Source organism: Sciurus carolinensis, chromosome 3 (assembly GCF_902686445.1).
Source record: "Sciurus carolinensis chromosome 3, mSciCar1.2, whole genome shotgun sequence".
Taxonomy (NCBI): domain Eukaryota; kingdom Metazoa; phylum Chordata; class Mammalia; order Rodentia; family Sciuridae; genus Sciurus; species Sciurus carolinensis.
In genome coordinates this window covers 148,782,900-148,797,757 of record NC_062215.1, presented here as the reverse complement: position 1 = coordinate 148,797,757, position 14,858 = coordinate 148,782,900, and the positions used below count along the sequence as shown (strand labels likewise).

The window sequence follows — 14,858 nt, the reverse complement described above, 5'->3', positions numbered from 1 at the left end:
TATTTAATTCTTATTGACTGCATCCTCAGGTTACTCAAACCTTTGAAATTTCTTGGATTAAATGCTAAGTTCCTTTTATAAAAACTGTTTTTCTATTTTTGTTTGTTTGTTTTTTTGCAGCAGTGGGATTGAACCCAGGGCCTCCCACATGCTAGGCAAGTGTTTACTACTGAGCTAAATCCCTACCCCCTTAGCCTGTTTTGAGGAAACTATCATATTATACATTGATTAATTTATAAAATATGTATATAGAGTGCTATGGACTAAATGTTTTGCCCCCATCCTAATTCATATGTTAAAAAATCTTTCCTATTTTGATAATGTGCTACTCAGTAAGTATTTAATGATAAATTATTCTCAGTGTGATGGTATTTAGTGGTGAAGTCTCTGGGAGATAATTAGGATTAGTTTAGGTTTGAGGGTGAAGCCCAATTGATGGAATTAGTGCTCCTGTTAAAAAAGGAAATATGAGATCTATCTCGGTCCACTCTGTGAGGATAAGGAAGATGGACATCTGAAACCAGGAAGAGTACCTTACCAGACACCGAATTTGCTAGCACCTTGATATGGGACTTCTCAGCCTCTAGAACTGCAAGAAATAGGTGTCTGCTCTTTAAGTCACCCAATCTATGGCATTCTGTTCTAGCAACACAAACTGACCAGAGCATATGGTTAAAAACATTTAGAATGATATGTATTGAATAATTTCTGAAACATATTTATATTACCTAGATATTAATGATTCAGGTTAAGATATACAATACTACCAATATCAGAAATGTGTTTTATATGCCCTTATAAGATCTGTGTCCCTCTACCTAACCATCTTCAGGTAACTACTACATTCATTTTGGTTGTAAGCTTTCCATTTCCTTTGACTGTATCCCTAGACAACATATTGTTGTGAGTCTCTTTTAGAACTCTTTAGAAGGGTGTCATACTATGTGAATCATAACATAAATATTCTTCTGTTACTGGTTTATTTTATCTATGACTGATTACTTTCTTTAGGCTGGAAAGAATGAAAAAGGAATATAGAAATCTGGGTACATGGAAAGAAAAAGTTGACTATTTAGAAAACCTTCTGAACCCAAAATTGGAACCTAAAGAATCTGAGGTAATTGGCATAATACGTTCTTCCACATAGAGCTTTGAATACTTTTTTAAAAAGAAAGATATTATTATTATCATTAATAGTGAAGATCATATGTTGCTTATTTTTTCTGGGCATGTAAAATGTTATTCATGGCCCATAAACTTTCCTATTTTGATAATGTACTACTCAGTAAGTATTTAGTGATAAATTATAAGGTTTAACTAATTGATCCATTTAAAATGTACAGTTTAATGGCCTTTAATGCCTACCATCACAGTCAACTTGAGAACTCTCAAAAGCACACTCACTCCCTTTAGCCAGAACTCCCTCAGTCCACCCACTGTCCTCCAGCCCTATGCAACAACTAACCAACTTGATTCTCTATAGATTTACTTGTCCTACACATTTCATATAAATGGAATCATAACAATATGTGGTCCTTTGTGATTTTCTTGTCACTTACCATAATGTTTTCAAGTTTATTCTTGTTGTAGTATGTATAAGTATTCCACTTCTTTTTATTTCCAAATGACATTCCATTGTATGGATATACCATCTTTGGTTTATTCAATCATAAGTTGATGGACATTTGCATTGTTTTCATTGTTCACTGTTAAACTGTTATGAAGAATAATGCTTTGAACATTCATGTGCAAGTTTTTTGTGTGAATGTATGTCTTTATTCTCTTAAGTGTATACCTAGGAGTAGGAGCTGGATCATATGGTAATTCCCAGTTTAAATTTTTGAAGAAGTATCAAATGGTTTTCCACAGTAGCTGTATTACTTTACATTCCCATCAGCAATATATGAGTGTTCCAAATCTTTACCAATACTTTACCAAAATAATATTTTCCATTTTATTACTATTATTACTATAGCCATCTTTGTGGATTTGACATGGTGATTTATTGTGCTTTTGATTTGCATTTCTCTATTGATTAATGATATTAGCATGTTTTCATAAGTTTACTGGCCATTTCTTTATCTTCAGATCTTTGCCAATTTTTAAATTGAGTAGTTTGTCTTTCTGTTGTTGTGCTTTAAGAGTTTAACATGTATTGTAAATACTAGATTCTTGTCAGGAGTAAGGGTTGATATTTAGAAATACAATCTCACCTACACTGACCTGGAAATAAAGGATTCATAGCTATCTCAGTGGAACGTTAAAACATTCACTGAGTTTGCAACCCTGAAATAGTAGTCATAACATTAATATTTTCATGTGTTTCAATTTATCTATAATAGGCAGAGTTTATATTGCTACAGGAAAAATTTATTTAAGTATTAATTAATTAAGTAACATTAAAGGGAACATGTCCCTTAAGTAACATTTAAGGGAAAATTTGGAAGGTTTTTAATTAAAGGAACTATGAACTTTCTTACTGAAAAATCAGTATTTTATAAAAAGCCCAGTGTCACTCTGTCTTTAACTATTTTTTAACCCAATTTTCCTTGAAATTTTATAAAAATATACATTATTTTTCAAGTCATAAGCCATAGTGGAGTCCAATAAAAATAATAATCTGTTTTCTTGGGGTACTCTCTCTTATTCCTTGACATTATAATATTATACAATTTGTTCTCTGTATCTCATGTACATTCATTATTCAAATACTCTACCCAGTCTTGGATAGTTTCTCTCTGGAACATCAACTCCTCTTTAAAATAGTGGTCTTTGGATTAAATTTCTTACAAACACATCTCTGTCTTGTTCTCCATAAGTTTGAGGTTGGAAGAATATTGTGTTTAAAAGAAGTTATGAAAACAAGGAGCTAAAAACATTTTCCTCCTTAAACAATTTCCCCAAAATATTTTTATTCTTTCTATGATTTTAGGAAAGTAATTTTGATGAAGATCTTGAAAGTCAGAGTAATGATTTAGATGAAGAGAAGCCTGAAAATATCACATTAGGTAAGAAACCTACTTGATTTTTGTGTTTATTATAAAGATAGTTAAAATCAAGGTGTTATATCGCAAAATTTAGTAATTTGTTCTAAGTGTTATGGTTTTGTGAGAAGTTCCCCAAAAGCTCATGTGTGAGACAATGCAAGAAAGTTTAGTGGTAAAATGATTGGGTTATGAGAGGTTTAACCTAATCAATGCATTAATCCCCTGATAGGAATTAACTGGGTGGTAACTGTAGGAAGATAGGGTATGACTGGAGGTGGGGGTGAATCATTGGGGGTGTGCCTTTGAGGTTTATATTTTGTCTGTGGTGAGGGAGGAGCTTTCTCTCTTCTCTCTTCTCCTTTCTCTCTCCCCTTCTCCCTCTCCTTCCATCCCTCCCTCCCTTCCTCCCTCTCTTTCCTAGTACTGTGTCCTGAGCTACTTTGTTTTACCACATTCTTCTGCCAGGATGTTCTGCCTTACCTCTCGTCCTGAGAAATGGAGTTGGCCATCTGTGGACTGATATCTCTGAAACTATGAGCCCCAAATAAACTTTTCTGCCTCTGAAATTGTTCTTATCAGGTCTTTTGGTTACAGTATTGGAAAAAAATTGACTAAAATAGAAGTTGGTACCAAGAAGTAGGGTCACTGACCATGTGGTTTAGAAGCTCTTGGAACTTTTTGGAATTTGTGGGAGGAATTTTTGTTGTTGTTGTTCCAGGGATTGAACCCAGGGGGTGCTTAACCACTGATCTACATCCCCAACCCTTTTAAATATTTTATTTAGAAACAGGGTCTCATGAGTTGCTTTGTGCCTTGATAAGTTACTGAAGCTGGATTTGAACTCACAATCCTCCTGCTTCAGTTTTCTGAGCCACTGGGATTATAGGCATGTGCCACTCCATCCAATTGGGGAAAGAATTTTGAGATATCTAGAGATGCAAACTAGAAAAGTTCTAGATGGTTGTAGGTTGAGCTTAATAGGTGATTCTGGTGGGAATCAGAAGACCAGAATGTCAATACAACTATGTACAGTAAAGACTGGACTTGTGAGATTTCAGAGGAAAAGGAGGACTCTATTGGAATTTGGAATAGAGGTCATTTATGCAACATTCTAGCTAACAAGTTGTCTGAATTTTTGCCATCTCCTGAGACTTTCTGTGAGACTGAATTTAAAGGTGATGGACTTCTTAATCTGGCAGAAAATTTTTTTTAGGCAGCCTAGCATTTAGGTGGTGGTATGGATATTGCTGGCCACTTTTAGACAAGATTATTGTGTTAATTTGGGGAAGAAAGATTTGAAAAACTTTCAGTTTGGCCAAAAAAATGGGTTAAAGAATGTGTGGTTGTTAAAGACATTATGACCACTAAAGAAAAGCTAAAAACTTTACCCAGAGGCAATAGGAAAGATGACTTGAGGGTATCTCAGGAATTGGCAAGACCATATCCATCTCAGGCTCAAGGGAGTAAAAGTAGAAATTCTCTTGAGAAGAGACAATTGGGGCACCCTGCTTGTACACATCTGAATCATAACTATTTTTTGTTTTTAGTTTTGGTATTTAGTGTTTATTTCATAATACTTACAGAAAGTTATCATGAACCTGTGCAACTACTGAACCATTCCCCAGATGGGGTGATGATGTGGATTAGAAATATAAGAAATAAGGGAAATAAAGACAAACAAACAGAAATGGAGGAAGTGGGACTCCATGGTAAATCAGCCCTGATGGAGTCTGATTCAACCATAAGTTAGGCTCTGTGTGTTTATTTTATGTGTTTTAAACAAGAAAGGAATTCACTGTGAAAAGGCTTTTTCAAGGTAAACAGGATGAAGTTTGGGAGCAAAACTTAGTCGGGGCCTATCAGTTTGTGCCAATCTCTTCTACCTCCAGGAAGCTGGCATTTGAATTCAAGGCTTTTGAACTAGTAAATTCCATGACAAGCCTCTGGAGTTCTCCCTGGGAACAGGAGTCACCTGCAAATGGGCTTTTCCCTCAGTGCCCTTACACCAGAGGATTCCCAGGATAGGTGTCTCACTGTCCAAGGTTACATAGTTCAAAGCAGTGATTCATTTGCAACTCCTGACAGAAAGGGCTTAGACCCTATTAAGAAATTTAAAAAAAAATTTAATGCTCCTTTATTTTTTTAATTTTAAAAAATTATTTATTTTTATTAGAGCTTTATAGTAATACATAGTAGTTGTAGTTGGATTCATCCTGAAAAACTCATACAGGCATGGAAATAATTTTCAGTTCATGATCCCCCCTTTTCCTGCCCCTTTTCCTTCCATCCTTCTTCTCCTGTCCTAGTCTCCTCCTTCTACTAGACTTTTTTTTTTACTATTAATTGTATTCAGTTGGTTCTTTTTGTTATTTTATTCTTTTTTTTTTAATTTATTTTTATTTTTTTATTTTTTATTTTTTTTACATTTACATAGGGTAATGATGTTTATTTTATTTTTCCCCTCCCCCCACCCCTCCCACCCCTCTTTTCCCTCTACACAGTCCTTCTTTCCTTCATTCTTGCCGCTCTCCTTAGCCTAACTCTAAAACTAACCCTAAACCTAATGCTAGCCCCTCCCACCCCCCATTATATGTCCTCATCCGCTTATCAGCGAGATCATTCGTCCTTTAGTTTTTTGAGATTGGCTTATCTCACTTAGCATGATATTCTCCAATTTCGACCATTTACCTACAAATGCCATAATTTTATCATTCTTCATTGCGGAGTAATATTCCATTGTATAAATATGCCACAGTTTCTTTATCCATTCATCAACTGAAGGGCATCTAGGTTGGTTCCACAATCTGGCTATGGTGAATTGAGCAGCAATGAACATTGATGTGGCTGTATCTCTGTAGTATGCTGATTTTAAGTCCTTTGGGTATAGGCCAAGGAGTGGGAGAGCTGGGTCAAATGGTGTTTCCATTCCAAGCTTTCTGAGAAATCTCCATACTGCTTTCCAGAGTGGCTGCACTAATTTGCAACCCCACCAGCAATGTATGAGTGTTCCTTTTTCACCACATCCTCGCCAACACCTATTGTTGCTTGTATTCTTAATAATCGCCATTCTAATTGGGGTGAGATGAAATCTTAGGGTAGTTTTGATTTGCATTTCCCTTATTACTAGGGATGTTGAACATTTTTTCATATATCTGTTGATTACTTGTACATCTTCTTCTGTGAAGTGTCTGTTCATTTCCTTAGCCCATTTGTTGATTGGATTATTTGTATTCTTTATGTAGAGTTTTTTGAGTTCTTTATAGATTCTGGAAATTAGCGCTCTATCTGAGGTATGGTTGGCAAAGATATTCTCCCACTCTGTAGGCTCTTCACATTTCTGATAGTTTCCTTTGCTGAGAGAAAGCTTTTAAGTTTGAATCTATCCCAGTTGTTGACTCTTGCTTTTATTTCTTGTGCTATGGGAGTCCTGTTAAGGAAATCTGATCCTGAGCCAACAAGTTGAAGATTTGGACCTACTTTTTCTTCTATAAGATGCAGGGTCTCTGGTCTGATTCCGAGGTCCTTGATCCATTTTGAGTTGAGTTTTGTGCAGGGTGAGAGATAGGGGTTTAATTTCATTCTATTGCATATGATTTTCCAGTTTTCCCAGCACCATTTGTTGAAGAGGCTATCTTTTCTCCATTGCATATTGTTGGAACCTTTGTCTAGTATGAGAAAATTGTATTTATTTGGGTTTGTGTCCATGTCCTCTATTCTGTACCATTGATCTACCTGTCTATTTTGGTACCAATACCATGCCGTTTTTGTTACTATTGCTTTGTAGTAGAGTTGAAGATCTGGTATTGCAATACCCCCTGCTTCGCTCTTGCTACTGAGGATTGCTTTAGCTATTCTAGGTTTTTTATTCTTCCAGATGAATTTCATAATTGCTTGCTCTATTTCTGCAAGGTACATCATTGGAATTTTAATTGGAATTGCATTGAATCTGTATAGCACTTTAGGTAGTATAGCCATTTTGACGATATTAATTCTGCCTAACCAGGAACATGGGAGATCTTTCCATCTTCTAAGGTGTTCTTGAATTTCTTTCTTTAGTGTTCTGTAGTTCTCATTGTAGAGGTCTTTCACCTCTTTTGTGAGATTGATTCCCAAGTATTTTATTTTTTTCGATGCTATTGTGAATGGGGTAGTTTTCCTAATTTCTCTTTCTGAAGATTCATCACTTATGTATAAAAATGCATTGGATTTATGAGCATTGATCTTGTAACCTGCTACTTCACTGAATTCACTTATGAGTTCTAAAAGTTTTCTGGTGGAATTTCCAGGTTCCTCTAAATATATAATCATGTCATCAGCGAACAGGGATAGTTTGAGTTCTTCTTTTCCAATTCGTATCCCTTTAATTTCTTTGGTCTGTCTAATTGCTCTGGCTAGAGTCTCAAGGACGATGTTGAATAGAAGCGGTGAAAGAGGGCATCCCTGCCTTGTTCCAGTTTTTAGGGGGAACGCTTTCAGTTTTTCACCATTTAGAATGATATTAGCCATGGGCTTAGCGTAGATTGCCTTTATAATGTTTAGGAATGTTCCCACTACCCCAATTTTTTCTAGTGTTTTGAGCATGAAAGGATGCTGTATTTTATGGAATGCTTTTTCTGCATCTATCGAAATAATCATGTGATTCTTAACTTTAAGTCTGTTGATATGGTGAATGACATTTATTGATTTCCGAATGTTGAACCAACCTTGCATCCCTGGGATAAAACCCACTTGATCGTGGTGCACTATCTTTTTAATATATATTTGTATGCGATTTGCTAAAATTTTGTTGAGAATTTTTGCATCAATATTCATTAAGGATATTGGTCTGAAATTTTCTTTCCTCAATGTGTCTCTGTCTGGTTTAGGTATCAGGGTGATATTGGCTTCATAGAACGAGTTTGGTAGGGTTCCCTCCTCTTCTATTTCATGGAATAGTTTGAGAAGTATTGGAATGAGCTCTTCTTTAAAGGTTTTGTAGAACTCGGCTGAGAACCCATCTGGTCCTGGACTTTTCTTTGTTGGTAGGCTTTTGATGACCTCTTCTATTTCATTGCTTGAAATTGGTTTATTTAAGTTGTTTATGTCCTCCTCGTTCAGTTTAGGTAGTTCATATGTCTCTAGAAATTTGTTGATGTCTTCGAGGTTTTCTGTTTTGTTGGAGTATAGATTTTCAAAATAGCTTCTAATTATGTTTTGTATTTCACTCGTGTCTGTTGTGATGTTTCCTTGTTCATTCCGAATTTTAATAATTTGAGTTTTCTCCCTCTTTCTCTTTGTTAGTGTGGCTAAGGGTTTATCAATTTTATTTATTTTTTCAAAGAACCAACTATTTATTTTGTTAATTTTTCCAATTGTTTCTTTTGTTTCGATTTCGTTGATTTTGGGTCTGATTTTAACTATTTCCTGTCTTCTACTACTTTTGGTATTGGTCTGCTTTTCTTTTTCTAGTGCTTTGAGCTGTAGTGTTAAGTCGTTTATTTGTTGATTTCTACTTCTTTTTTTGAATGCACCCCATGAAATAAATCTTCCTCTAAGTACTGCTTTCATAGTGTCCCAGAGATTTTGATATGATGTGTCTTTGTTCTCATTTACTTCTAAGAATTTTTTAATTTCCCTCCTGATGTCTTCTGTTATCCATTCATCATATAATAGTGTATTATTTAGTCTCCAGGTATTGGAGAAGTTTCTGTTTTTTATTCTGTCATTTATTTCTAATTTCAATCCATTATGATCTGATAGAGTACAAGGTAGTATCTCTATCTTCTTGTATTTGCTAACAGTAGCTTTGTGGCATAAAATATGGTCTATTTTAGAGAAGGATCCATGTGCTGCTGAGAAGAAAGTGTATTCGTTCTTTGTTGGATGGTATATTCTATATATGTCCGTTAAGTCTAAATTGCTGATTGTGTTGTTGAGATCTATAGTTTCTTTATTCAATTTTTGTTTGGACGTTCTATCCAGTGGTGAGAGAGGTGTGTTAAAATCGCCTAGTATGATTGTGTTGTGGTCTATTTGAATTCTGTAATTGAGAAGGATTTGTTTGACGTACGTGGATGAGCCAATGTTCGGGGCATAGATATTTATGATTGTTATGTCTTGCTGATTTATGCTTCCCTTAAGCAGCATGTAATGTCCTTCTTTATCCGTTCTGATTAGTTTTGGTTTGAAGTCCACATTATCTGAGATGAGGATGGATACTCCAGCTTTTTTGCTGTGTCCGTGTGCATGGTATGTTTTTTCCCATTCTTTCACCTTTAGTCTATGGGTGTCTCTTTCTATGAGGTGAGTCTCTTGCAGGCAGCATACTGTTGGATTTTTCTTTTTAATCCAATCTGCCAGTCTGTGTCTTTTGATTGATGAATTCAGGCCATTAACATTCAGGGTTATTATTGTGATATGATTTGTATTCCCAGTCAATTGACTCATATTTGTTTTTGACATGATTTGGTTTCTCCTTTATTTGGCTATTCCTTTAGGCTAGCACCTCCCATTGCTGATTTGCATCGTTGTTTTTCATCTCTTCCTCATGGAATATTTTGCTGAGAATGTTCTGTAATGCTGGCTTTCTTTTTGTAAATTCCTTTAGCTTTTGTTTATCATGGAAGGATCTTATTTCATCGTCAAATTTGAAGGTAAGTTTTGCTGGGTATAAGATTCTTGGTTGGCATCCGTTTTCTTTCAGGGCTTGGTATATGTTGTTCCAGGCCCTTCTAGCTTTTAGGGTCTGGATTGAAAAATCTGCTGATATTCTTATTGGTTTCCCTCTGAATGTAATTTGATTCTTTTCTCTCGCGGCCTTTAAAATTCTGTCTTTATTTTGTATGTTAGGTATTTTCATAATAATGTGCCTTGGTGTGGGTCTGTTGTAATTTTGTATGTTTGGAGTTCTATAAGCCTCTTGTACTTGGTTTTCCATTTCATTCTTCAGATTTGGGAAATTTTCTGTTATTATTTCATTGAATAGATTGTTCATTCCTTTGGTTTGTTTCTCTAAGCCTTCCTCAATCCCAATAATTCTTAAATTTGGCCTTTTCATGATATCCCATAATTCTTGTAGATTCTGTTCATGATTTCTTACCATCTTTTCTGTTTGGCCAGCTTTGCTTTCAAGATTAAATAATTTGTCTTCAATGTCTGAGGTTCTGTCTTCCAGGTGTTCTATCCTATTGGTTATGCTTTCTATGGAGTTTTTAACTTGGTTTATTGTTTCCTTCATTTCAAGGATTTCTGTTTGTTTTTTTTTCAGTATCTCTAACTCTTTATTGAAATGATCTCTTGCTTCCCGTATTTGGTCTTTTAACTGTTGATTGGTGTGATCATTTAATGCCTGCATTTGCTCTTTCATCTCCTCCTTCAATGCCTGCATTTGCTCTTTCATCTCCTCATTAGCTTCCCTGATCGTTTTAATTACGTACATTCTGAACTCCCTTTCTGACATTTCTTCTGCTGTGCTGTCATTGGGTTTTATTGATATAGTATCTAGGTTTGTTTGGGACATTTTCTTCCCTTGTTTTCTCATATTGGTCAGTTATCAGTGGGACCCTGAGATATTGCAGTTTTCCGCTACTGGCTTATAGTGTCCCGGTAGATTTCCAGTGTATCACCTCCCAGCCTTCAGTAGCCTGATGTCTTGGAGGAATCTGATAAAGCAGCGTATCCGAAGAAAACTGCCCCTAGCCCCCTACTAGTTCCACGGTTTGGAACTGGCTCTGTGCGGAAATGCTCTCACTGTGGGCCTGCGCCGTGCAGCTGGCCGTGTGGGAGGAGCCCATTGCCGGAGTGTGGAAGGCTACCTTGGGAAGACTCTAGCTGCCCTGCCCGGCTCCAATAAGCCACCTCTATCTGGGCCTGCCACCCGGGCCGAGCTTTACCCCGTGGGCAGACTGACCTGTGGCTCTATTTCAGTCCGAGTCTCTCAATGCCTCCCCTTCTTAACTCCTGGGTTCTGGAGCGACTAGGGGTGCAGTCTCCCTCTAGGCCGCCATCTTGGATTGCCCCGTGAAGAGAGCCTGCAGCCAGAGTGGGCAGAGCCGCCTGAAGAGGTCTCTGGCTGTCCTGCCCTAATCCCAGAGGCTGCTTGCTGATCCCGGCTCTCCGCTGGTTCGTTGCCGGAGTACGCTGCGCTGCAGGGGCTCCGGGACTCGGAGCTTGTTCTGGTCAGAAAGGCTCTCACTAGCGGGCCAGTTCCGTTCCGAGAAACTGGAGAAGCTGGCTGTGTCTGTTATTTTATTCTTGACATTTGAGTTTGGCTTGATATTCTCCATTTACCAGCAAAGTTTCATAATTTCATTCTTTTTCATGACTTGGTAGATCTCCACTGTGTGTGTATGTGTGTGTGTATGTGTGTGTGTGGGTGTGTGTGTACACCATTTCTTAATCCATTCATCTATTGATGGGCATCTGAGTTGCACAATTTAACTATTGTGAATTGTGCTGCTATAAACATTGATTTGGCTGTGTTCTTGTAATATGCTGGTTTTTAAATCTTTTGGGAAAGTACCAAGAAGTGGGATAGCTGGTTGGATATAGTGTTTATAGTGGTTCCATCCCTAGTTTTTTGAGTGATCTCCATATTGCCTTCCAGAATGGTTGTACTAGTCTGGAGTTCCACCAAATATGTGCAGGTGTACCACAACCTCTCCAGCATTTATTGTTGTTAGTTTTCTTATCATTTCTAACTGGAGTGAGATGAACTCTTACTGTAGTTTTGGTTTGTATTTCCCTGACTGCTAGAGATATTGAACATTTTTTCATAAATTTGTTGTCCATTTGTGTTTCCTCTTTTGAGAAGTTTCTGTTTAGGTCTTTGGCCCATTTATATTTGGGTTATTGTTTTTTTTGGTATTAAGTTTTTTGGTGTTAAGTTCTTTGTATGTTCTGGATAGTAATCCCCTATCAGAGGGTTGGCTGGTCAAGGTTTTCACCCATGCTGTATGCTCTCCATTCATGTTTTCAGTTGTTTCCTTTGCTATGGAGAAACTTTTTAGTTTGATGGCATCCCAATTATTGATTCTTGGTTTTATTTCTTGCACTTTGGGGTCTTGTTAAGGAAGTGAGTGCCAGCACACACATGATGGAGTGTTGACCCTGCATTTTCTTCTAGCACTTGTAAAGTTTCTGGTCTAATTCCTAAGTCTTTGAGCCATATCAATTTGAGTTTTGTGCAGGGTGAGAGATAGGAGTCTAATTTCATTTTTCCACATATCTCCAGTTTTCCCAGCATCATTTGTTAAAAAGGCTTTTTTCTCCAAGATATATTTTTGACACTTTTGTCAAATATCAGATAGCTATAGGTATGTAACTTTTTCTTTGTGTCTTCTATTCCATTGATCTTCATGTCTATTTTGGTGTCAATACCATGCTGTTTTTGTTACTACAGTTTTATAGTATAATTTCAGATCAGGTATTGTGATGCCTCCTGCTTCACTTTTCTTGCTTAGTATTGCTTTGTTTATTCTGGGTCTCATAGTCTTCCAAATGAGTTTAAGAATTATTTTTTTTTCTAATTCTGTGAAGAATGTCATTGGTATTTTTATGGGGATGTCATTCAATTTGTATATTGCTTTTGGTAGTATGACCATTTTGACAACATTAATTCTGCCTATCCAGGAACAGGAGATGTCTTTCCTTTTTCTAAGGTGTTCTTTAATTTCTTTCTTCAGTGTCCTATAATTTTCATTGTAGAGCTCTTTTACTTCCTTGGTTAGGGTAAATCTCAAATATTTAATATTTTTTGAGGTTATTGTGAATGGGATGGTTTTCCTCATTTCTTCCTTGACTGAATTAATGTTGGAGTATAGGAAAACTATTGATTCTTGGGTGTTGATCTTGCAGCCTGCTACTTTGATAAACTCATTTATAAGCTCTAGAAGTCTTGTGGTGGAGTCTTTTGGATCTTCTAGATATAGGATCATTATCATCAGCAAATAGAGAGTTTGATTTCTTTTCCTATTTGTATCCCTTTGATATCATTTTCTTGCCTGATTGCTCTGGCTAATGTTTCAAGGACTATACTGAATAGGAGTAGTGAGAGTGGATATACTTGTCTTGTTCCTGAATTTAAAGGGAATGCTTTCAGTTTTTCTCCATTTAGTACGATGTTGGCTTTGGGTTTATCATAAATGGCCTTTACACCATTGAGGTAACTTCCTTCAGTCCCTAGCTTCTCCAGTCTTTTTAACATTAATTGGATTTTATCAAAAGCCTTTTCTGCATCTATTGAGATGATCATGTGATTTTGTGCTTAACTCTGTTTAAGTGATGAATTACATTTATTGATTTGCCTATGTCAATCAACCTTGCATCCCTGGAGTGAAACCTACTTGATCAATGTATTATCTTTTAGATGTGTTTTTGAATCCAGTTTGCTAGTATTTTGTTAAGGAGTTTTCTTCTTTGTTCATGAGAGATATTAGTTTGGTCCGTAGTTTTCTTTATTTGATGTTTTTGTCTGTTTTTGGTATCAGTGTTATACTGACTTTATAAAAAGTATTTGGGAGTGTTCTCTCCCTTTTAATTTCATGGAATAATTTGAGAAAGACATGTTAGTTCTTCATAAAGGTCTGGTAGAGCTCAGCTAATAATCCATCAGGTCCTAGTCTTTTCTTTTTTGGAAAGCTTCTAATTGCTCTTTCAATTTCATTACTTGATATATTCTGTTTAGGTCTACTATATCTTCCTGATTCAATTTGGACAGGTTATATGTGTCTAGCAATTTGTTAGTCTTCCAGATTTTCCAGTTTATTGTGGTACAAATTTTCAAAATAGTTTCTGATAATCCTCTGGATTTCAGAAAGGTCTGTTTTGATATCTTCATTTTCATCTTTGAACTTATGATTTGCATCTTCTCACTATTTTTATTTTGATTAGTTTGGATAATGGTTTATCAAACTTATTTGTCTTTTCAAAGTACCAACACTTTGATACATTGATCCTGTATATTGTTTTCTTTTCTTAATTTCATTGATTTTGGCTCTCATACTAATTATTACCTGTCTTCTACTGGTTTGGGGTTTAGTTTGTTCTTTTTCTAAGGCCTCAAGTTGGAGCATAAGCTTATTTATTTGTGATCTTTTATGTTTTTTTAAATTTTTTTTATTTAATTTTTTTTTATTTTCACAGACTACATTTTGATTCATTGTACGCAAATGGGGTACAACTTTTCATTTCTATGTTTATACACAACTTTTCATTTCTATGTTTATTCACACCATTCACATAATCATACATATACATAGGGTAATACTGTCTGTCTCATTCTATTATCTTTCCTTTCCCCACCCCCTCACACCTGTTTTTCCTCTACACCATCCATAGTTCCTTTATTCTTCTCTTCTGCTCCCACCTGTTATGTATCATCATTCACTTATCAGAGAAAACATTTGGCCTTTGGTTTTTTTGGGCTTGACCTATTTAACTTAGCATGATATTTTCCATCTTCATCCATTTACCAGCAAATGCCATAATTTTATTCTTCTTTATGACTGTCTCTGGTTTTTTAATGCAGGCACTCGGTGCTATAAATTTTCCACTTAGAACAGCTTTCATACGGTCCCAGTGATTTGGTCTGTTGTATCTCTGTTCTCATTATTTCTAAGAATTTTTTATTTTTATTTTCATTTCTTCTTGATCCATTCTTCATATAAGAGAGTATTGTTCAATCTCCATGTGTTTATGTGGTTTCTGTTGTTTTTCCTGCAGTTGATTTCTAACTTAATTGCATTATGATCTGATAGGATACATGAGATTATATTGATTTTTCTGTATTTCCTAAGATTTGCATTGGGCCTAGAATATGAACTATTTTAGAAAAGATTCTATGTGCAGCTAAGAAGGTAAATTCACCTGTTTTGGGTAGAATATTCTGAAGAT

At 35.9% G+C, this 14,858-nt stretch overlaps 1 protein-coding gene across 1 annotated transcript in view; it reads left to right on the top strand.

Annotated features, from left to right (window-relative positions):
• Positions 1-14,858, top strand: part of C2cd6 (C2 calcium dependent domain containing 6) — a 171,352-nt gene that overhangs the window by 81,477 nt on the left and 75,017 nt on the right. The window contains 2 exon segments of the mRNA XM_047543885.1: positions 1,012-1,117; positions 2,933-3,008. Of these exon segments, the coding sequence (XP_047399841.1) occupies positions 1,012-1,117; positions 2,933-3,008 (182 nt within the window).